The 24,361-nt window shown below is 44.0% G+C and overlaps 1 protein-coding gene across 1 annotated transcript in view; it reads left to right on the forward strand.

The window, feature by feature from the left end:
* The window catches only part of jag2b (jagged canonical Notch ligand 2b), a 105,749-nt gene extending 86,779 nt beyond the window's left edge, over positions 1-18,970 (forward strand). Inside the window, exons 17-26 of the mRNA XM_084150887.1 lie at positions 1,440-1,553; positions 1,755-1,871; positions 2,312-2,339; positions 2,994-3,079; positions 6,846-6,959; positions 7,153-7,268; positions 7,482-7,760; positions 7,907-8,038; positions 16,697-16,847; positions 17,644-18,970. Coding sequence (XP_084007013.1) covers positions 1,440-1,553; positions 1,755-1,871; positions 2,312-2,339; positions 2,994-3,079; positions 6,846-6,959; positions 7,153-7,268; positions 7,482-7,760; positions 7,907-8,038; positions 16,697-16,847; positions 17,644-18,155 — 1,649 coding nt within the window. The 3' untranslated portion in view covers positions 18,156-18,970. The remainder of the gene's footprint in view (positions 1-1,439; positions 1,554-1,754; positions 1,872-2,311; positions 2,340-2,993; positions 3,080-6,845; positions 6,960-7,152; positions 7,269-7,481; positions 7,761-7,906; positions 8,039-16,696; positions 16,848-17,643) is intronic.
* The last annotated feature ends 5,391 nt before the right edge of the window (positions 18,971-24,361 follow it).

Raw genomic sequence — 24,361 nt, forward strand, 5'->3', positions numbered from 1 at the left:
CGGATGTTGCCTGTAATCCATGGCTTCTGGTTGGGGTATGTGTGTACGGTCACTGTGGGGACGACGTCATCGATGCACTTATTGATGAAGCCAGTGACTGATGTGGTGTACTCCTCAATGCTATCGGAAGAATCCCGGAACATATTCCAGTCTGTGCTAGCAAAACAGTCCTGTAGCTTAGCATCTGCGTCATCTGACCACTTCCTTATTAACCAAGTCACTGGTGCTTCCTGCTTTAGTTTTTTGCTTATAAGCAGGAATCAGGAGCATGGAGTTATAGTCAGATTTCCAAATGGAGGGCGAGGGAGAGCTTTGTACGCATCTCTGTGTGTGGCATAAATGTGGTCTAGAGTTTTTTTCCCCCTCTGGATGCACATTTAACATGCTGGTAGATATGAGGTAGAATGGATTTAAGTTTCCCTGCATTAAATTCCCCGGCCACTAGGAGCGCTGCCTCTGGATGAGCGTTTTCCTGTTTACTTATAGCCTTATACAGCTCATTGAGTGCAATCTTAGTGCCTGCATCGGTTTATGGCGGTAAATAGACAGCTACGAAAAATATAGATGAAAACTCTCTTGGTAAATAGTGTGGTCTACAGCTTATAATGTGATATTCTACCTCAGGCGAGCAAAACCTAGAGACTTCCTTAGTATTAGATTTTATGCACCAGCTGTTGTTTACAAATATACACAGACCGCCACCCCTTGTCTTACAAGAGTCAGCCGTTCTATCCTGCCGATGTAGCGTATGTCCTGCCAGCTGTATGTTATCCATGTCATCGTTCAGCAACGACTCGGTGAAACATAAGATATTACAGTTTTGAATGTCCCGTTGGTAGGATAACCGTAATGTTAAGTCGTCTAATTTATTTTCAAATGATTGAACATTGGCTAATAGGATTGATGGAAGAGGCAGTTTACTCGCTCGCCGTCTGATCTTTACAAGGCACCCCGACGTACGTCCACGATATCTCCGTCTCTTTCTCATGCATAGGGTTGCAAAATTCTGGTAATCTTCCCAAAATCCACAGGTTTTCAAGAACTCCCGGTTGGAAGATTCCCAGAGTCAGGAGAGAATAAGTAGGAAATATAGAATCCTCCAACCAGGATTTCTGGGAAGCCTAGGAATTTTGTCAAAATCACTGGATTTTTGCTACCCTAATCATACAACACAATTCTCAGTCACCTTTTTGGCCCATGATGTTTGACCTTTTTGGGGGGGACAAGTAACTTGAGCTTTAAGATAAGTAAAAAATATGTCCTACTTATCTGAAGGACAAGTGGCTAAAAAAAGGTAATGTCAAGCCCTGGAGTGTCTGCATGTGTGCTAATCAGATGCGTTGAATTAAATGAATTGTATAATAATTTTAATTGGTCAGACCGAGTTCTAATGGGTCTAAGCGTCTTCGGTATGACCTCTAAAATATGTGTGCGCACAGGTGAGAGCCAGTGTGATGCCAACACCTGCAGTAACGGGGGCACCTGCTATGACCACGGGGACGCTTTCCGCTGTGCATGCCCCCCTGGGAGGGGCGGCAGTACCTGTAACACAGGTGAGGGGGTGTGTGTGTGCTTTTATGCATTATTTGAATATCTCTCTGTTTGTATCCCTGTCTGTCCGTCTTTCTGCCTGCCTGTCCGTCTGTCTTACTCTCTGTTTGTCTGTCCGTCTGTCTCGTCTCTATCGATTCATTGTATTCTGTCTATCATATCGTGTCTCACCTCTTTTTTTTTTGTTGTCTCTTCCATTCCAGCCAAGAACAGCATGTGTGCGTCCAGCCCCTGCTCCAACGGAGGCACCTGTGTCGGAGGCGGCGACGCCTTCACCTGCATCTGCAAAGAGGGCTGGGAGGGCCCCACCTGCGCCCAAAGTAAGTCGCTTCTTGGATCCAACCACTGCTACCAGTGTATCCCACTGCTGCCACCAGTGTCACGCATAGAGACTACGTCCCAATTATCTCTTTCCTCCCAAAGTGTGGACATCTTCACTGATTTGAAAGGAAATGACTGGTATAAGAAATATGGTGGAAACTCCCTCTATCCCATGCATCCAATGCTTTTAGATTTGTTAGAAGTAGTGAACGAGTGTACACTTCAAGATAAAACAAAACCCAGAGAAACTGTTTTTCTCAGCACCTCAATCAATCTTACTCCTGCACAAATCCATGTAGATATGTCAATTTCAAGGCCTTTGTCCTGACTCGAATGCACCTATGCAACTTAAAGATTTTGCCATTTTAGCTTAATATTGAGGTTTTTTAAAGCATGGTTTTCACTTTCTTATGGCTTTGTCTTGTATTTTTCTCCACAGACACCAACGACTGTAACCCTCACCCCTGGTACGTGTGTTTCCTCCTCTCTCCTCCCCCCTTGTCAAGACTGGTGTCATGCCTTTTCTCTGTTTTGACCCTCACCTTTGCTGTACAGCAACGGCCATGAATTGTCTCAACACACACACACGCATGCCCCCCCCTCCAGAGCGGATACGTCCAAATGGGGGAGGTGGGGGAGCTCGTAAAATAGAGGAAAGATGTTCCTTAATCCGAAACCCAGGGTTGGTTTTAAATGAACGGGAGGGGACAATGGAGGCTCTGGGGGCCTTAAAAGAGTCGCCCCCGCCCCATAGAGAGAAGGACGACGGGGGAGCAATCTCTCCTCCGCCTCCCCTCCCCTCCTCCTGCCCTCCCCTCCATTCTTCACTGGTGACCTAGGGAGCACGGGAGGGGAAGGGGGAGGGAGGGGTGAAATCGGGAGGAGTGAAGGGGTTGGATTGAGGGGTGGGGGGTAGATATTAGCATTTGAAAGGTGTGTATTGATGAGCAGAATTTAGCCTTTGTGACCTGGAACCCAACTCATACACTCGCACTCTCTCCCCTCTGCTGTTTCGTGTGAAATGAGTCAAGACTGGTGTGCTCTGTTTTGGCCTATCTAATTTAACCTCACTGCTCTCTCACTTTCTCTTCTCTCTTTCTTTTTTCCCTCATTCTTTTCAGCTACAACGGTGGTATCTGTGTGGACGGTGTCAACTGGTTTCGATGCGAGTGTGCCCCCGGCTTCGCCGGACCGGACTGTCGTATCAGTAAGTCACAATATAGTAATCCAAATTATTTTGTAGTGAACACGCTGCTTATGCTCATTGAAATGTCCAGTGTAGCAGGCCTTTGACTCTCACACACACCAATGCTTCAACTACCCGAGCTGTCGGGACACCACAAACGTAACCATGACGACAAAGAAAGCACAGGGGGGATAGGAAAGGTGGGCGACACGTCCCTTTGCCCTTTGACCTATAGGGGAGTAGAGGTCATCCTTCCTCTTTCTCTCTCTCTCACACACGCGCAAACTATCTTTCTCTCTGTGTCTTTCGCACACACACGCACATAAACAAACTGAGTAGATTAATTATTCAATGACCCTGAAATTCCTCTCTCCTCTCTCGCCTTTGTGTCAGATGGCTAGCGGTTGTCTTTCATTCAGAGTTTTACACACTGTCTTTCTCACACTGGCTAGGCAAGAGATCAGATGATCTTCTAACATTGTGGCGTATTGGACATCCCAAAACTATTCGAATTTAGACTGCGTTAAAGAGCGACTGCCCCTAAAAAGCAACTTCTCTTTTTGAAAACTGCCAATGTGTCATAAATTTGAGTCTGAAACATTTTATTATAGTGTCAAAATTGACTACAAAGTGTAAATAGGATAATTTTGGTCTTAAAGTCAGAGATTTGCGAGATGATAGGAAACATTGTATGTCACGGAATGAAGGGTACTGTAACAGTTTTCCTTGGGTTGGGTTTATTTTAATCCTGCCCACAGCTGGCAGGTCCCAAATGATCATCAATTCGAGCTGATAGTAATGCCCATGGTCAATTTTGTTTGACATTCGGTATCCCTATGGGGCTAGTTGGGGACCATCAGTCAATTACCCCACGTACATGGGACAATATTTTAAAATGTCAATAGCTCCAAATGTCAATTACTTAACCTCAAACCAACTATAAATTGTAGAAATTAATTTGCAAATATTGAAAGCATTTGAGACAACTAAAAGATGTCCAACATGAAAATATTGTCCCATTTACATTGTGTAATTTATTGACGGTCCCTAACTAGCCTCAGAGATGGGCTATCCAATGTCAAACCAACTTTGCCACGGTCGAACTGCAGCCGGCTGAAGCTAATTGGCGAAAGAAGTTTAAACCACTTTATTTTGGCTTCAGTCATGGCCTTTGTATTTCTTAAAGACCAAGCGAGAAAAATGAGGCCAAATCAGGTAATTCAGCCCCTCTTTAACCATCCTTTAAAAATGCCCTGTCTCAATGATACGTAGCCACCTAAAACGGGCCAACGTCAAAACAATGTTGAATTTTTGTCGGCAATAATCTCTAATGGACAGATCTACTTAAACATACAGTGAGGGAAAAAAGTATTTGATCCCCTGCTGATTTTGTACGTTTGCCCACTGACAAAGAAATGATCAGTCTATAATTTTAATGGTAGGTTTATTTGAACAGTGAGAGACAGAATAACAACAACAAAAATCCAGAAAAATGCATGTCAAAAATGATATAAATTGATTTGCATTTGAATGAGGGAAATAAGTATTTGACCCCTCTGCAAAACATGACTTAGTACTTGGTGGCAAAACCCTTGTTGGCAATCACAGAGGTCAGACGTTTCTTGTAGTTGGCCACCAGGTTTGCACACATCTCAGGAGGGATTTTGTTCCACTCCTCTTTGCAGATCTTCTCCAAGTCATTAAGGTTTCGAGGCTGACGTTTGGCAACTCGAATCTTCAGCTCCTTCCACAGATTTTCTATGGGATTAAGGTCTGGAGACTGGCTAGGCCACTCCAGGACCTTAATGTGCTTCTTCTTGAGCCACTCCTTTGTTGCCTTGGCCGTGTGTTTTGGGTCATTGTCATGCTGGAATACCCATCCACGACCCATTTTCAATGCCCTGGCTGAGGGAAGGAGGTTCTCACCCAAGATTTGACGGTACATGGCCCCGTCCATCGTCCCTTTGATGCGATGAAGTTGTCCTGTCCCCTTAGCAGAAAAACATCCCCAAAGCATAATGTTTCTACCTCCATATTTGACGGTGGGGATGGTGTTCTTGGGATCATAGGCAGCATTCCTCCTCCTCCAAACACGGCGAGTTGAGTTGATGCCAAAGAGCTCAATTTTGGTCTCATCTGACCACAACACTTTCACCCAGTTCTCCTCTGAATCATTCAGATGTTCATTGGCAAACTTCAGACGGTCCTGTATATGTGCTTTCTTGAGCAGGGGGACCTTGCGGGCGCTGCAGGATTTCAGTCCTTCACAGCGTAGTGTGTTACCAATTGTTTTCTTGGTGACTATGGTCCCAGCTGCCTTGAGATCATTGACAAGATCCTCCCGTGTAGTTCTGGGCTGATTCCTCACCGTTCTCATGATCATTGCAACTCCACGAGGTGAGATCTTGCATGGAGCCCCAGGCCGAGGGAGATTGACATTTATTTTGTGTTTCTTCCATTTGCGAATAATCACACCAATTGTTGTCACCTTCTCACCAAGCTGCTTGGCGATGGTCTTGTAGCCCATTCCAGCCTTGTATAGGTCTACAATCTTGTCCCTGACATCCTTGGAGAGCTCTTTGGTCTTGGCCATGGTGGAGAGTTTGGAATCTGATTGATTGCTTCTGTGGACAGGTGTCTTTTATACAGGTAACAAACTGAGATTAGGAGCACTCCCTTTAAGAGTGTGCTCCTAATCTCAGCTCGTTACCTGTATAAAAGACACCTGGGAGCCAGAAATCTTTCTGATTGAGAGGGGGTCAAATACTTATTTCCCTCATTAAAATGCAAATCAATTTATAACTTTTTTGACATGCGTTTTTCTGGATTTGTTTGTTGTTATTCTGTCTCACTGTTCAAATAAACCTACCATTAAAATTATAGACTGATCATTTCTTTGTCAGTGGGCAAATGTACAAAATCAGCAGGGGATCAAATACTTTTTTCCCTCACTGTAACTACTACCGTAGAATCTGTTGTGAATGGAATTGGATGTGTGAGATAACGAGCAGCAGTAGTTCCGGTGTTTGGGTTTTTCGTCACAGGTTATTTGGACAAATGACGATTTCGTAGGTGTTAGCGTCTTTCAATTTTCAGAAGGGGAGGGGACATTCGGCTCATAACTTGCAAGGAGAGAGGGTGGAGCTCCTCGTTCTAGCATCTCTTAATCCCTTCTCTTAACATGTGGGTTAACAGAGTACTCCAAACCAACACGAGACATTTGATCGAACGTTTGTGCAACTAAGGTACAATCTCACGTAGTGTGTTCAGAGTTGTCATCGAGTGGGTAACGCTCCCGGCAAGCACATAAACATGCCTCCCCACCGGATACCTGGGTTCAATCGCAGTCTCCATCCTTCCTCTCCCCATCTGTTTCATGTCTGTCTGTAAAGCCTCCCGAGTGGCACAGCGGTCTAAGGCACTGCATCGCAGTGCTTGAGGCGTCACTACAGACCCAGGTTCGATCCCAGGCTGTGTCACAACTGGCCGTGACTGGGAGTCCCATAGGGTGTCGCACAATTGGCCCAGCGTTGTCCTGGTTAGGGGAGGGTTTGGCTGAGGGGGCTTTACTTGGCTCATCGCTCTCTAGCGACTCCTTGTGGCGGGCGGGTGTTAAGCGTGCGGACTCATGACTCGACCTTCGCCTCTCCCGAGCCCGTTGGGGAGTTGCAGTGACGAGACAAGATTGTAATTGTATCACAATTGGGGAGAAAAAGGGGGTAAAAAACCACCCACTTCTGTAATAATTATCTCACTTCCACTCATCTTCTCCTCCTCTCTCATTCAGATATAGATGAGTGCCAGTCGGCTCCCTGCGCGTACGGCGCCACCTGTGTGGATGAGATCAACGGCTTCCGTTGCGTCTGCCCGCTCGGACGAACGGGCCCACAATGCCAAGAGTGTGAGTCTCACTCCTCCCTCGTGGCACACACACAAACACACATGAGGAGGAGTGTCACTTCATTAGAGAATAAAGGCCTTCATGTCTTGTTAGGGCAACATGATCTTACTGTCTGCCTAGACACGATTGACCTTAGCCTCTGAGTTTACGTCAGTTGATTGACAGCAGTGTGTTTCTGTGTGTGTGTTTGTAGTTATAGGTATCAGGAAGACCTGCCACTATGCCGGCCTGCAGTTCCCTCATGGCAGTCGCTGGGAAGAGGAGTGCAACAACTGCCAATGTGTCGATGGCAAAGTGGAGTGTACCAAGGTGAGTGTACACACTCGCACCTAATTCACACATACACAAACACACACTGTACACACACATCATGCGCGCACACACCACACACTCATTCCTAATAAATTTAACGATTTGGGACTTCAATACCTGGAGCATACAACACTGAAATGGGGCCTGTTATTGGTCCACAGGCTTATGGGTGACCCCTCCCTCTGACCCTCTGACCTTTGACCCCAACAGGTGCTTTGCGGGCGGAGGACGTGCCTTCTCCCAGGGTCGGCGAAGTCGACGGGCGAGGAATGTGCCCAGGCGTGCCCAGGCGGACGAGAGTGCCAGGAGCACAGCTACCTCGCCTGCTTCTCGCCGCCCTGCCACCGGTGGGGGGTGTGCTCGTCCTCCTCCTCGGGTGGTGGTGAGCCCGCGCCCCACGACCACACAGAGTGTCAGCCCAACAGTGGGCACCTGGACAACAGCTGTGCCCGCATCACGCTCATCTTCAACCGAGCCAAAGTGCCAGTGGTGAGTGTCTTTGTACACACCAATGGTTGATATTATCAGCATAGAATGGAAGTACCAGCTTTTGGTGATCTCTCCATACCTTTATAGTAAGCCCTGTGGTGCAAGTTGCTCTCCTCCTACGTTCACTTATTGTGTGTAATCTCCAGGGCACGACGGTGGAGAACATCTGTTCAGAGCTGAGGTACCTGCCTGCCACCCGATCCCTGGCCAAAGACCACGCCCTCCTTGTGCTGTGTGACCTCTCCTACACCAATCAGGATGCAGTGGAAGTGGCCATAGTAAGTCCGCTCCCCTGGCTAGCCAATCGAAATCAATTCCTCACCTCTGGGACTTCCGTCATTAGGGACGAATGTTAACTGCAGGTTGTTGTGCTTTTCCGACATTCTGGTAAATCATGCATTGATGTCAATGGGAGATTCATGCAGGGGCGCTACTTTGGTTTTAGAAGTGAGGGAGACAACTTGGCTGGGGGGTCTGAGGGTCCTCCCAATTTTTGGGGCATCTAAAGCTCATTTCCTGAATTTCTACGCAATCTAATATGATGCATGGTCGTTCTAGCCGTCTCTATTTAGAACAACAAAAAGTAAGCAAAAATACCCACAGTCATCAAGCAAGGTGAGACCATTATTAAATATGTTTAAGTGATTGATAAGACTGAACTAGATCAATGATAATTCAATAGTCAATATTGTGTTTCACCTTTAACCAATAGCCTCACAAGTGAACAACTCTTACAAATAAAGTACAAACACCTAACTTGTTTCTTTACGACATCCTCTATCAAATTTCAGCCAGACCGCCCAGCCAACCCGAGCCGCCTGCAAGCCCGACCCCCACCAGTCTAGTCAATAACTCAACTCTCTCCCCAACACAACTTCCTTCCCATTTTTTTTTTATGTATCAAGGGAAAGGTTTGGAAATCAAACGTTTAATAAAAACACACATTCACCTACACATTAACACACAGAAACAGTACATCATCCATATAATTAATATCATAGGCCTAATAATACTGTAGATCTCTTTTTAGCTGGGTCACCCCGTCCTGCCCCTAGGGGTCCATGGCCCTGCAGCGCCCCACCCCACTCAGCTTTAGGATCTTAGTGAAACATTAATTATTGGTTTCAGGTATGATAGGCCAAGGCCAGAGTGACAACCAACAGTACGGCAGACCCCCAGGGCCAGGACTGAGCAGCCCAGCAGCTAGGGATTGCCTAAATAGATATCTTCCCTGAAATGTTTTCAATACAGACTCCTTTTGTCGTACAGTATTCCATATAACGCATCCAGTATACCCTTAATCTTGTAATAAATCAAATCAAGTGATGCATAACTTGACATTTTTGCCATCCCATTGTGACATTGTGGGAGGATAACCAATCTTACAATTAATGGCAATGCATTTCTTAGCCGCTATAAATGCTAGGTTACACAGTTTCTTCTGATAAGTCTCCAGTATCAACATTTCCAAGGAAACAAAAACAGGGAGAATCTGTAGACATGCTGAGATAAAAGAACATAGTCTTTGCCAGAATTCAGCCAGCCTTCACAAGACCATAATATATGCAAATATGTCCCCTTTTGTTTTACACCTCCAGCAGAAGAATTACATTTCTGAGTGCATGATATTCAGTTTAACTGGCATATAGTGCCTTCTATGGAAGGTCTTAAACTGCAGTAATTTGTCAGATTATATGAACATGACTGGGCATTCTAAAGTATTTGTATCCATTCATCATCAATAGCGTCTCCCAGGTCTTCCTTTTTGTTTTACATATTTTGTGTCATCGGGAAAAGCCGCTATCAACCCTTGATACAGTTTGGAAATCAACTTAGAGGTTTGTCAGACTGCCTTAAAATAGTTTCAATCTTTAAAGCTTCTTGCTTGTCCAGTGTTTGCTGCACTGAGATGAGCATAGTGTTGTGTACTGACTGTGCACCATGACAGTGAAGCCTGTAGAGCTGTTTATACCGTGTCAGTGTGAAAAGCTGGGAATTAGCTAGGGAAACTTGACAGATCAATAACGTTACATTGCTATACTGACTAATAAAAACTCACATTACGCTGAAGAAACGTCAGAATATATCGGTCTTCAATCGTTTGGCCACTTGTTTCATCATTTAATTCAGGTCTAGTGTGATTGAGGCAAAAATAAAAGCAAAAGTTAGTGAGCTAGCTAACGTTAGTCAACTTTTGGCCAGTTCTAGCTAATGGTACATCAAATTTACTTAAGTTGAAACGGGACAAAACAAAAGGCTACAAAACATTTCAATACACACAACAGCTGTTAGATACTGCTACCTGACAGATAGCTAGAGGTTAGCTAGAGCTGAATTGGCTGTGGTAGCTACTAGCTAGCTGCTAGTAGTTCATTTACTTCAGTCAAGAGCTAACGTAACATGTCAGTTACAATACTAGCTCAGCACTGGGGAATACATAATAATTTTTCTCTCAAACAACAGTTACCTTGCCAGCTAGATCAGTCAACTAAAGAGTAGCCAGTTTCTGCTCTGCTTGCTTTTACAACTCGGAGAAAAAGCGCAACACAGACAGCAGCTGCCTCTGATCATCTTTCCAGTGCTAGTCCTATACACCAGCCTTTCAGATGCTTTGCATTCACACAGCCTATCCGCGCACACTGTGGTATCCGTGTGAACCTAAATCCAGCCGGCTGAAACCGTAAAACAGCCTACCTGACCGCTCTGAGGCTGCCACATGGTACTAAAGCACACCGGTGCCGCTTTTTGTATCACAGTGCAATTATAAAACTGGCAGGGACAAAAATGCAATTTCAGAATGTGGGGGGGTCATGTCCGTCCCCAGTGAAAGTTGCGCCCCTGAATTAATGCGAGAAGCGGAGTTACTTAGGCATATTCAATAATCTGCGTAAAGTGCCCACCTGTTGAGGAAACAAAAAGTTGCCTACATTCAATGGAATAGATTTGATACTCATTGACACCATCCAAAACACTGAGATGGCTTATTAAGGGCTTCCCTGGTTTGGAACTAGCTAATTACAACTGTTCATGACATCCGTTATGTCATTGGCACTGTGCTATGCAGGCAGGCTATGTATGACAGTGGGTACAGGAAAAGCAAAGCATTGCCAACATGTAAAGGTGGAGCCTCAACCCTTTGATACATATCTTCCCAATCTTTTCTGTTTTATGGTTGGCCATAAATTATCAAATGGAAATCAGATTTCCTTCCGTGAGATCTCCTTGATATTCCCTAACGGAGCACCACGTCATTAAAGATAACTGCCTGGTCTCTAATTGGATTCACTTGAATAAAGTCAGGAATACCAGGTGGGGCAGAATATTTTTCCCACGCTGTTGGGGATACAGGGTAAGGATTTGAATTGATCAATGAATTCCAATTTTTTTTAGGAGGGCATGTGCCACAGAACGCTTCACAAAACTCAGACCAACCAACCTAAAAGCAAATGTGTATTGTGACAGGGGCGCAGAAAATGGGGCGACAGTTGTAAATTGAGTCTTTGGAGTGATACCACACAACTAAAGGTGAATTTAGGTCTAGCCAACTCTGAAGAGCCAACTCGGAAGAGCTAAGTACCATTAAGTGCCATCGCTTGTATGTGAATAGAAATTCGTAGCATGTGTGTTGGAGGCTGTTGGTTGAAATTCTCCCAGAGAATCTGATGGTCTCAAATAACAAGCCAATTACCACAGAACGCGGGGCCTTTCCAAAGCATACTTTCTGGTGCCCACGTGGAAAGAAAGCGCTTGCGGTGTTGAATTTGATTAAATGCAGGCAATATAATCATTTGATCTCTCCTCTACGTAAAATGTTGTGGTTGACTGTGCAACGCATCTGATTTGGTGGCGACCGGGGCTGTGTCACTTTTTACTCGCTCAGGTTAGGGGAGACCGGGGGCCTATAGGCAATTTTATTAGACTCTTTTCAACATTATTAGAAAGACCAAGGTCTTGGGTTGAAATTGGTTCCCTTTTCAAATAAAATAAAATTGTATTTGCCACATGCAAGCCCTTAACCAACAATGCAGTTTTTAAGAAAATAAAAAGAAAGTTAAGTAAAAATATATATATAAAAATAAAATAAAAAGGCTAATAATTAAAGAGCAGCAGTAAAATAAAATAACAGTAGGGAGGCTATATACAGGGGGTACCGGTACAGAGTCAATGTGCGAGGGCACCGGTTAGTCGAGGTAATATGTACATGTGGGTAGAGTTAAAGTGACTATGCATAAATAATAAACAGAGTAGCAGCAGCGTAAAAGAGGGGGTTGGGTTTGGGTGGGGGGGGGGCAATGCAAATAGTCCCGGTAGACATGATCAGCTGTTCAGGAGTCTTATGGCTTGGGGGTAGAAGCTGTCAAGAAGCCTTTTGGACCTAGACTTGGTGCTCCGGTGCTGTGTGATAGCAGAGAGAACAGTCTATGACTAGGGTGGCTGGAGTCTTTGACAATTTGTAGGGCCTTCCTCTGACACCGCCTGGTATAGAGGTCCTGGATGGCAGGAAGCTTGGCCCCAGTGATGCACTGGGCCGTACGCATTACCCTTTGTAGTGCCTTGCGGTCAGAGGCCGAGCAGTTGCCATACCAGGCGGTGATGCAACCAGTCAGGATGCTCTCGATGGTGCAGCTGTATAACTTTTTGAGGATCTGAGGAGCCATGCCAAATCTTTTCAGTTTCCTGAGGGGGAATAGGCTTTGTCTGTCCTCTTCATGACTGTCTTGGTGTGTTTGGACCATGATAGTTTGGTGATGTGGACACCAAGGAACTTGAAGCTCTCAACCTGTTCCACTACAGCCCCGTCGATGAGAATGGGGGCGTGCTAAGTCCTCTTTTTTCCCCCCTGTAGTCCACAATCATCTCCTTTGTCTTGATCACGTTGAGGGAGAGGTTGTTATCCTGGCACCACCCGGCCAGGTCTCTGACCTCGGTATACGCTGTCTAATCGTTGTCGGTGATCAGGCCTACCACTGTTGTGTTGTCGGCAAACTTAATGATGATGTTGGAGTCGTGCCTGGCCATGCAGTCATGGGTGAACAGGGAGTACAGGAGGGGACTGTGTTGAGGATCAGCATGGCAGATTACCTACCCTTACCACCTGGGGGCGGCCCGTCAGGAAGTCCAGGATCCAGTTGTAGAGGGAGATGTTTCATCCCAGGGTCCTTAGCTTAGTGATGAGCTTTGAGGGCACTATGGTGTTGAACACTGAGTTGTAGTCAATGAATAGCATTCTCATGTAGGTGTTCCTCTTGTCCAGGTGGGAAAGGGCAGTGTGGAGTGCAATAGAGATTGCATCATCTGTGGATCTGTTGGGGCGGTATGCAAATTAGAGTGGGTCTAGGGTTTCTGGAATAATGGTGTTGTGAGCCATGCACCAGCCTTTCAAAGCACTTCATGGCTACAGACGTGAGTGCTATGGGTCGTTAGTCATTTAGGCAGGTTATCTTAGTGTTCTTGGGCACAGGGACTATGGTGGTCTGCTTGAAACATGTTGGTATTACAGACTGTCAGTTCTTTTTTTTATCGTTATAACTTATTCCAAAATGGGAGTTATTACCTATCAAACACACTGTCCACTTGAAATGAATACATCGATGTTGCCTACAGTCTTAGAAATAGCCAGGCTATTGTGATTTTGATTTAACAATATTCTTTACAAAATTCAAATTTATACTTTGTAAGTATAACTTTTTATATAACGATCAACTGAGCATAAAGGCTATGATTCTAATTTCCACATGGCTTTACCTAGCAACTCTGAAATAAGTTTGAAATATAGCTCTTCCGTTCCTCATTTCAACAGTTGTTCATGAATATCCTACTCCCATAATTCAAACAATAAAATGACAAATTTTCACTTTCACCTCTCATAAAGACACACAAATTCCCCTCACCTCAGTATTTTGAGATGCTGATATGAATTAACAAGTGGATGACCTCTTGCAAAGTAGTCACACATTTTAATCTTATTAGGCTACATAGCACCCTCTAGATTGGGAGTAACAGACTAAACTATACTGTGAAAAACAACCTACAGTGCCTTCAAAGTATTCAGACCCCTTTACTTTTTACACATTTTGTTATGTTACAGCCTTATTCTAAAATAGATTAAATAAAACATGTTCCTCAGCAATCTACACACAATACTCCATAATGACAAAGCGAAAACAGGTTTTTAGAAATTTTTGCAAATGTATTAAAAATAGAAAAAGATACCTTATTTACATAAGTATTCAAACCCTTTGCTATGAGAATCGAAATTGAGCTCTGGTGCATCCTGTTTCCATTGATCATCCTTGATGTTTCTACAACTTGATTGGAGTCCACCTGTGGTAAATTCAATTGATTGGACATGATTTGGAAAGGCACACACCTGTCTATATAAGGCTCCACAGTTGACAGTGCATGTCAGAGCAAAAACCAAGCCATGAGGTCGAAGGAATTGTCCATAGCGCTCCGAGACAGGATTGTGTCGAGGCACAGATTTGGGGAAGTGTACCAAAAAATCTCTGCAGCATTGAAGGTCCCCAAGAACACAGTGGCCTCCATCATTCTTAAATGGAAGAAGTTTGGAACCACCAAGCCGCCCGGCCAAACTGAGCAATCGGGGGAGAAGGGCCTTGGTCAGGGAGGTGACCAAGAACCCAATGGTCACTCTGACATAGTTCTAGAGTTCCTCTGTGAAGATTGGAGAACCTTCCAGAAGGACAACCATCTCTGTAGCACTCCACCAATCAGGCCTTTATGGTAGAGTGGCCAGACGGAAGCCACTCCTTAGTAAAAGACACATGACAGCCGCTTGGAGTTTGCCAAAAGGCACCTAAAGACTCTCAGACCATGAGAAACAAGATTCTCTGGTCTGATGAAACCAAGATTGAGCACTTTGGCTTGAATGCCAAGCGTCATGTCTGGAGGAGACCTGGCACCATCCCTACGGTGAAGCATGGTGATGGCAGCATCATGCTGTGGGGATGTTTTTCAGCTGCAGGGACTGGGAGACTAGGCAGGATCAAGGCAAAGATGAATGGAGCAAAGTACAGAGATCCTTGATGAAAACCTGCTCCAGAGCGCTCAGCACCTGAGACTGGGTCGAAGGTTCACCTTCCAACAGGACAACGACCCTAAGCACACAGCCAAGACAACGCAGGAGTTGCTTCGGGGATAAATCTCTGAATGTCCTTGAGTGGCCCAGCCAGAGCCCGACTTGAACCCGATCGAACATCGCTGAAGAGACCTGAAAATAGCTGTGCAGCAACGCTCCCCATCCAACCTGACAGAGCTTGAGAGGATCTGCAGAGAAGAATGGGAGAAACTCCCCAAATACAGGTGTGCCAAGTATTCATACCCAAGAAGACTCAAGGCTGTATTCGCTGCCAAAGGTTCTTCAACAAAGTACTGAGTAAAGGCTCTGAATACTTATGTAATATTTCAGTTTTTTATTTGTTATGCATTTGCTAACATTTCTAAAAAACCGTTTTTTGCTTTGTCATTATGGGGTATTATGTGTAGATTGAGGGGGAAAACAACAATTTATTCAATTTTTGAATAAAACTGTAACGTAACAAAATGTGGAAAAAGTAAAGGGGTCTGAACTTTCCGAATGCACTGTATTATCCCTTTCAAACCAAGATGAAGCCGCTAACTTTACCATGCCGTTAACTTTTTGCAACCTTTTCTTCATATCTGAAAGGTGTTGCCAGTAACAAAGCCTGTACTTACAGTGGGGAGAACAAGTTTTTGATACACTGCTGATTTTGCAGGTTTTCCTACTTACAAAGCATGTAGAGGTCTGTAATTTTTATCATAGGTACACTTCAACTGTGAGAGACGGAATCTAAAACAAAAATCCAGAAAATCACATTGTATGATTTTAAAGTAATTAATTTGCATTTTATTGCATGACACAGGTTTCTAAAGCACATACAGGCCAAGCTCTCAAAAAGGACAGGGCTTGGGCTCTGTTTGAAAATATCACTTTTTTGTTGCATGTGCTCTGTTTAGATAGATAACTTGATGAACTACTGATTTCATTTGCATGGCGCAGCCATGTAGCTTATAGGCACAGACCAGTAACATAACTAAACTCAATATGATATTCTATTCTTTATAAAGTTTCTTAGGACTAAACTATATGAAGTAAAAAATGAGTTCTTTGTGATGCTGTATATTCAGTGGATTCATTAAAATAGACTCCCACCCACATCGGCCCAGTGCGATGGTGTGATCACAGAGGCTGGTGATGAATCAATCAATACATTGTTGCACTGATGTATTGCGAACGAACAGGACAGGCAGAGAGAGATGAGCACATAAAAAAATACCATCCTAATATTAAGAGTCCTCCCACACCCCCAGCCCTGCCCCTTTTTTTCCCTCACCGTCGGGACCACCATTCGAACTGGTCTGAATTGCTAGTTGGGTGATGCGTTGGGGGCATTCCAATTGGTTCGTTCTGTGGAACAGAATCTGATGGTTGTCTATTGTATTTAATTTGAGCTTAAAAGGGCATGGAACAATTCTCTGATTGTATTGGTATAAAGAGTGGGCATTGTCTGGTAACAACTGTGCTGCCTGGAGCTGTATGCATGGAAATGTGTATTGGTGGGGTTACTGTTAAGGTGAGGGGTTTATTATTAATGAAAATGGGGGCATGTGTTTTGGGGGTTTGTGTAAGAGGTTCTTATGATCATTAACCACATTGCCGTTTTGGGGTGATTTAATGTGCCTTTCGTTAAATTCTTGGTTTCATTACCCATTACGTGTGCCCACACAAGCTAAGACACACACACACAGCTACATAGACTTAACGACACACGCGCACACACACAGGATGATGCCTCTTGAGGAGTTTAATCCTGTAAATAAAATACGACACACACTTCCTCTCTTTCCTTTTCTCCCGCACTCACCCCTTTCCCCCTTTCTTTACTGTTTTCCAGTCGTTCCAGCCGGATGAACAGCTGGACCACAGTCTGATCCAAGAGGTAGCCAGCACCATCGTGGGCACACTGTCTAAGCGTCACAACAGCACAGTCATGCTGGCAGTCATTGAGGTCAAAGTGGAAACGCAGGTCATGCCCCCCACAGTGGGTAAGTAAAATGCCCAAGGTTGACCCCCAGGGCTGTGTTGTTGCAGAACGTTTACTTCCTCATTTAGGCTCTGCCTTCCTAAAGGCACTAAGTGGACCTGAAGCGAATTGATTTTATAGCCGCGGGTCATAAAACACTGTGACAGCGGCCGTCAGCCCGGTCTAGTGATTTGACGTGGCGTACATCTCTGAAACAGGACTTAAAAACCCCTGCGTGTTACCTTAATGGGGTGACTCACTAACAACCTCACTGTCTGCGCACTTGGCGACGTGCAGTGCATCCATGTACAATATTAAATGTCATGAGACCTTAAGATGACCAATGGCACATAGGGAGAATGGTCTTTCATCCTTGCATTCTAACTTGGCTGCCTCAGCTCCTCTACTTAAATATGCACTATGCAGAAATTGCTCCACCATTTCCTGATTGCAAAAATGTGAGTAATTTGCTTAATTTCAGTTTACGTGACAGAACAAGCAAGTATAGGGTGGAGCATCATTGTACCATCAAAAATATTGTGTTTGCAGATGTTTGAACCGAAAGCGAAAGACTCAAAAACAAGACTTGAGCACGGGAAGCATAGAAATGGAACAGATCTACCACTTCTTAGACTTCCTTTAATGAGTGACAGATCTATAACTCACATTTCTATGTGAATTTGGTCAGGTCGCCCAAAAAGTTACATATTATTGCTTTAAACATTTTGCTGTGTTTTATGTTATTGAGCAATCCATTTGAACCCAGTTTCTTCTCTCTCTTTCTGTATTTCCCTCTTTCTCTCGGTGTCGTGGCATAGACTACCTTGTGCCCATTCTGTGCGTGGTCTTCTGCGTGCTCTGGCTGTTCTGCATCATTGTGTGCGTGTGGTGGACGCGCAAGCGGAGAAAAGAGCGTGAGAGGAGGGCATGCGGCCCCGTCGAAGAGAGCGTCAACAACCAGTGGGAGCCCCTGCGGCCTGTTGGAGGACGTCAACAACAACAACAGCAGCAGCTCAAAGACAACAACAAGGAGGCCCAGCAGGAGCGCAAGAAGCTCATGGGCTCCCCCTACAGGATGCATGATGGAGGGGAGGACGAGGAGGAGACGGAGGGAGAGATGGAGTTCGAGGAGGAAGATGTAGAAGTGGAAGCGGGCAAGGGGCCCATCTGTAAGTACTCTAAAACCGGGGTGCAGTCCAAAGGGGACGTGATCTGCACTTCACGGAGTTTGCCCTTAAAAGCACCCAACCGGACCACCACCAAAGACAACCGCTGGAAAAATGTCAACGCCACCCTGGCTGGCCAAGACGTCAAAGACCATTTTGTATGAACGAACGGGACTCTGAAACGGACTCACGCCACAGCACCGACCGAGGAAAGAGGGGGAGGATCCTATATATTGTACTATTAAAAGAGAAAAAGAGGCTTTTGAGTTCAAAGAACCATTCTTGTTTTATTTTTTTTTATTTTGCTGTCATCTGTAAGATTTGTTTTGGGGGGGCCGAATGCTAACGCAAAGAGGGCGTTTCTTTTTTATGTACAGATGAAGCATAATTGTATTACTTTCAAAAGAGGAAAAGTGAGGCCTCGCCTTTGTTTGAATTGTACTGTTAAAATTAGCGAAGATAAAGTCCAAATGGAGGGGGTAAAATAACCTGTATAAAGACGTTTTTTTGTTGATAGATTGTGATTTTGTTTAATTGTGAGTGGGCCCTTTTGGTTGCGACAGACACGTGGGGGAGGGGGGGGGGCTTTTCGGGGGACTCTGTTGACCGCTGCAACAGAGGTTACTGCAGCAACCCACCCATCTCTCTTTCTCAGCCCGGCACGCCCGCCTTGCCAGTCTGCAGCCGTCCCGTGCCAGCCTTACCAAGAGCACAGCCTCGAGGGGGAAAGAAACCCCAGTGCCTACTATGTGGCCTTCAATTATTTTTTCTCTCGGTTTTCTAGGCTGAAAGCTCTGTTTAAAGGATTGCAGTATTTGAGTTGGTAGCAAGTGCCTTTCTATGAGCCCTGTAGTAAACCATGCTACACCCGAGGTTCCTGAGTCTCGCTGCCCAGTTTGACCCCTGTGATTACCACTCAAAGGGATAGGTGTGTATCCGGAGAGTCCGCCCTCATAGCAACACCATTTCAAAGGTATTCAAAAAATAAATAAAAAATAACATCTGTACATAGGTGTATATAAAAAGAGTCGCTGTGTATATTTGAAGTTAGTAACTTAAAGACGACGTCACACTTTTTTTTATTGTTATTATTATTATTATTTTTATTATTTTTTACAATGCCATTCCTTTTATTTATGCCAGTTGAAATAGGCAGGTTTTATAACGGTTCAAAGGAGAATATACAGCGTCCCACAGTCAAGAGCATTTGCATTAAGGTGCCCCTTATAAAGGACTTATGAAGGGTTGCAAGTAGTTCATAAACTCTTGATATTTCTGTTAAATATATGTTATTGATCCTCGATCCACATTTACAGAGTAACGGTTATAATGTATTGATAGGTGACTGTTGTTTTAGTGCTTGCCAGATAGTGAGCCTATAGACATACGGCTATTATCACTGTTCTTTATAAATTGGCTTGATGTCTTCTGAATGACTACATGCTTTACGAACAGATATTTGCATTTTTGGTGTCAAACCCTCATGCAGTTCCCTTTCTGAGCATGTTTTGCCTGGTGGGAGCAGAAACACTGTCTGGAAACCAAAGTTAATGCACTGCGATGATGTTTACTGAATTTGGTAACAAAAATGGGTGAAATCATAATATTCCCAGCTCTGCTCCTGATTATTACGGGTGCCACCAAATCATCCTGGGAAATGTAACTGTAATGACCAGGGTCCTAAATAATGTCTGATGTGGAACCAGGGTCTGTGTGAAGGATTGATAATAGCCCTCTATTTGGCGAGCACTACCACAATGATTTATGAACGTTATTTAGGTATCTATTCAATACTGACAGTTTGTAAACTAGTGTAAAAACTCCCAAAATTGTAAAGCCTTTATAGAGGGTTCCTTAATGTAAAGTTATATTTATCTAATCAACGGTCATCTTTTTGTTGTTGGTTTGTTGTCTATTAAGGAAAGTATCTCTTAAAAATCGCGTGGTGTATTGTGGCGTGTTTTGTTCGCCTCAGTAAAGCTCTCTCCCCTGTTTCACTCTGCTGTCAATGGAGTTTTCTGGAAAAATAGTGATGGACGTTCCTAACCTGTGGAAGACTTGTAACATTTTATCTGGAGGTTAGTTTGTCAAATATACTGTATTGTTCGCATCTGCTTTTAGCCTGCTCTGGTTCAAGGCTTTAATGAAGGGAACATATTTTGTTATAATGCAGTTGTGTTTTGAGGTACCAACTCAATCCAAAAAGATTTACCTCAGAAATTGGCGAATTACAGATTTGTTTTTCTGTTCTCTTTTGCCGTTCATATTCATGTTAACATCTCGAACAGCCATCATGTTTCCTCTATGGCACGCAGCAAAATAAAGAATTTAAAACTCGTAATAGCTGGTAAAGTAAATGTCGGGTATGCTTAATATTGGAGAGGATGATGGCAAATGGAGGGGGGAGGGAAGGTTTCTGTGACTGTCATTTGTTTTGTACAAAAGAAAAGTGTTGCTGTTGCAAAAGTTATTTGGATAATTTAGTGTCATTTTTTAAAATTTGTTATTGGTTAATAAATAATTTGGATTTATTTTCTGTCCCGAGACCCCAGCAAAAATCTACATTTAATGTATCTGAATTTCATTTATCTGCATGTCCAGCCCTTATATTTAGCCTCCGAATGAAGTGTTTTACCCAGAAATCTGTAGGTCAAACACACAATGTTTAAAAGGGATTAAAGTCCAAATTGCGCCAGTGTTGTGGTGGGACTCATTGGGTTAAAGCATTTTATACACTGAACTGGAATGGAGGGAGGGGAGGAGGAAGAAGAGATCAAAGAAAAGTTTTTGTAACCAGCGCAGAGCTGGCATTCGCCCAAGTACGTCTTCCACAGCTGAATGTTAAATCAAATTCTCTCTTGTTAATAAATGAGTATCAAAATTAAGTGATTTCAGTTCCCCATTAGCACCATAACTGGACAACTGGAATTCACTAGCTCTATACCATTCCAATACCTACATAAATTAAACCGCCTCATTTGGGGGCCTAACTTGCCAAATATGTCAATGACAAAGGTAAGAAACAGAGCAATGTTTGCCCTTGCTTCAGCCAAGGGCTGAGGATGAGTCGAGATCAATACAATACTGCCCCACTCGATCACTCCACCCTGGCTCCGACCCACCAATGGCGCATGGTCTCCAGTTCTCAGCCGATCGGGGCTCCACCAATAGGAGGCTGGCGTTTTCATCCCAGCGTTTATATGGGGGGGGGGGTGCTATTCCCATCTCCCGTGGGTGCTCTGCCTGCCCGAGGCTAATGGGACCATCCCTCGATCTAGTGGATGGAAGTCTGGATCGGCTTACACCCCAGGAAGGAAGTGCCCGAGCCCCAGCCGCAGGAGGCTTTTCCGGACAGCAACAGATGAAGGATGGAGAAGGGCCAACGTTGAAAAAGACAATGAATGTAGTAAAAAAAAAAATGAATGAGTACTACTGGTAATGGTGATGATGAAGGTAGTTAAAATAGAATTGATTGATGATGATGATTGGGTTCTTGAACGATAGATGAGGGGTGAGTGTGATGATGGTGGTAAAAAGATGATGGATGTGGGGTTATAACGATGGTGATGATAATGGGATTAATGAAGAAAGTGGTGTGAAGGTGGTAAGGATGAACAATTGTAAAATGAAGGACGACGGTTATGATCATAACCATAAGGGATAAGGATGTGCAATAGAATTGTTACCCACAGGCGTAAGGGCTATATTGCCATTAAAGGTAGACTCAGTTATGACGATGCCACAAGCAGCACCACTGATAGAGGGCACGTTCGACATTGCAGACAACTTTAAAGGTGAGTCGAGACTGACTGATCTACAAATCACCTTGTATCATAAATAACTAGATTAGTCACTCAGTCACAATTTACCCATGAGACATCATGGTTTTTATGCTCTCAAACATGGCCATCGAGATGAGTGCAACGCAAGACTGTTCTCTGTGCAGGTGCGCTTCATGCTCCTACAACTTCGTACACTAGCTACAGGACCAAAACAGCAGAGAAGTTTAGCCTCGCTTCAACGTTCTTAGGGCTAGATTCAATCCGAATTGTGGAAGTTCAGCGTTATTGCACAATTGAAATGTAAAGGTAATTTCCGACTGAGCCGACATATACAGCATTTACCGTGAATGCAGTCTCCGCAGGAACATTGCCTTTAAATGTCAGTCACGCTACAACGCGGATCTTCAGCGCTACAGATTGAATTGAGCGCTTAGTTGTTGCGGAAGTCGGCCCGATATTGCTGTTTACTTTGTGCCTCGCTGAGTCTACCTTTAAGACATCTCAAGTTTCAATCAGTGTTGATGCTGTGGATCTGTCATACAGGATGATGGTTTTATAGTTCTCTATATGGGTTGACTATGTTGAGTAAGGCTCAGTTCAGTGAGGGCTCACTGCTCCCTATTCCATCAGTGACATGGGGAATGCAGTTACATCTGATCTCCAATCAGTTTGGTCATTATGATTTCCAGTAAAACGTGCTTTAAAACCAATTTCCCCGTCATGCACATCACTTGTCTTATTTGAGAGGGCGTAGGGTTGCTAAATCCCTCTCACTTTGTATGGATAGTCCCACATAGATGGTTTGGAGATGTTCAACTACCTGTCTACATTTCAACTAACTATCCACTAACCTTAACCCTTGCCCTATGCCTAACTTTAACCCTATCTTAACCCTTACTCTAAACCTAACCCCTAGCAAGCGGTTGCATATTAAAATAGTTGTAGTTGATAGTGTAATTAATTAATGCATTTTTATTTTTGTGTCAATTCGCCAATTTTGCAACCCAGGTTATCCAAACAATAATTATATCCTTAGAGCAGTAAAATAATATACATACATACATAACCAGTCAAAAGTTTGGACACACCTACTCATTCAAGGGTTTTTCTTAATTTTTACTATTTTCTACATTGTAGAATAATATTGAAGACTAGATGTTATATTTGAGATTCTTCAAAGTAGCCACCCTTTGCCTTGATGACAGCTTTGCACACTCTTGGCATTCTGTCAACCAGCTTCACCTGGAATGCTTTTCCAACAGTCTTGAAGGAGTTCCCACATTTGCTGAGCACTTTTCTGCTTTTCCTTCACTCTGCAGTCCAACTCATTGTCTTGTTTTGTACGCTTTGTACAAAATTATAAAATGCAGGACGACAGGATATTTATAAACGTAGCTCTTTATTAACTAGCTATAACTTGCATGTCCATGTGTCTCTGGCCATGATCATCTTAGAATGACCTCACCACCTGGGTGGTCTTAACCAATCATTGCACAGTATGATGCATCCAATTACAATTCAGTATGGTGACACATATGAATATTACATCCCCCTTCTTTTAAAAAAAAGAAAAAATATGTGGAACAATAAAGCGTTTCCTTTGAATATATGCTCTGTAGTTTGAACTCGAGGTAAGTAACCATTTAAACTGCACCAACTGCATCAACATAACAGACAAACAATGATTCAGCATATTGTTATTTTTAGAACAAATATTTCTCAGCAACTCAGCTTTTCACTGTAGCAATGACATCTCAACATATCAAACAAATACAATACCAAAGCATTTCAAGTTAACATTCAATAACAAGTTTACAGTCTGGAAACTCTTTTAGGGCAGCGATCCGCCTACACCCTTTGACATTTCACAGGTCTAGGACAGCTCTAGGCTTGACCTCTCTTCCTGACCTTGTGTGATATGAAGCTGAGCATGCTTCTGTGTAAGTCAACAGTTCTTGTGGTGTTGCAGGTAAGTATGGTGTATGTTGTGTTGTGTCTGTGTTTAGTCCATCCCGTTCTCTTTCAGGGGAACAGTTCATCTCGTCAGTGTGTTGTTCTTTTGTGTTCAGTAGGTGACGACGATTGCGGCGGTACACCGCTCCTTCTGCGGTGCGAACGTGATATGAACGTTCAGTGTCAGCTGGTTGGATGACGACTGCTGGCTTCCAGTAGCCATGCTCCTGGATTCTAACTGACTCTCCGTTGTTCAGTGGTGGCAGTGGTCTGGCTGACCTGTCGTAGTATCGCTTTTGCTGTTGTTGTCTCTGTGCACGTTTTGCATGCACTTCCTTGTAGCTGACGACCTCAGGTTGCAGCTGCTGGTTGGTGCTGGGAAGGATTGAGCGAAGTCTGCGGCTCATCAACAGCTGGGCTGGTGATTTGAAGTTGTCAACTGGAGTGTTGCGGTATTCAAGGAGACTGAGGTAGGGGTCTCTCTTGTCTGCTTTTGCTTTGTCCATGAGTGATTTAGCGATCTGCACAGATTTTTCAGCAAGGCCATTACTTTGAGGGTAATGTGGGCTTGTGGTGACGTGTGTGAACTCCCATGCTTTTGTGAAGGATTCAAACTCATTTGATTTGTAACAGGG

Source organism: Coregonus lavaretus, assembly GCF_964263955.1.
Source record: "Coregonus lavaretus genome assembly, chromosome: 33".
Taxonomy (NCBI): domain Eukaryota; kingdom Metazoa; phylum Chordata; class Actinopteri; order Salmoniformes; family Salmonidae; genus Coregonus; species Coregonus lavaretus.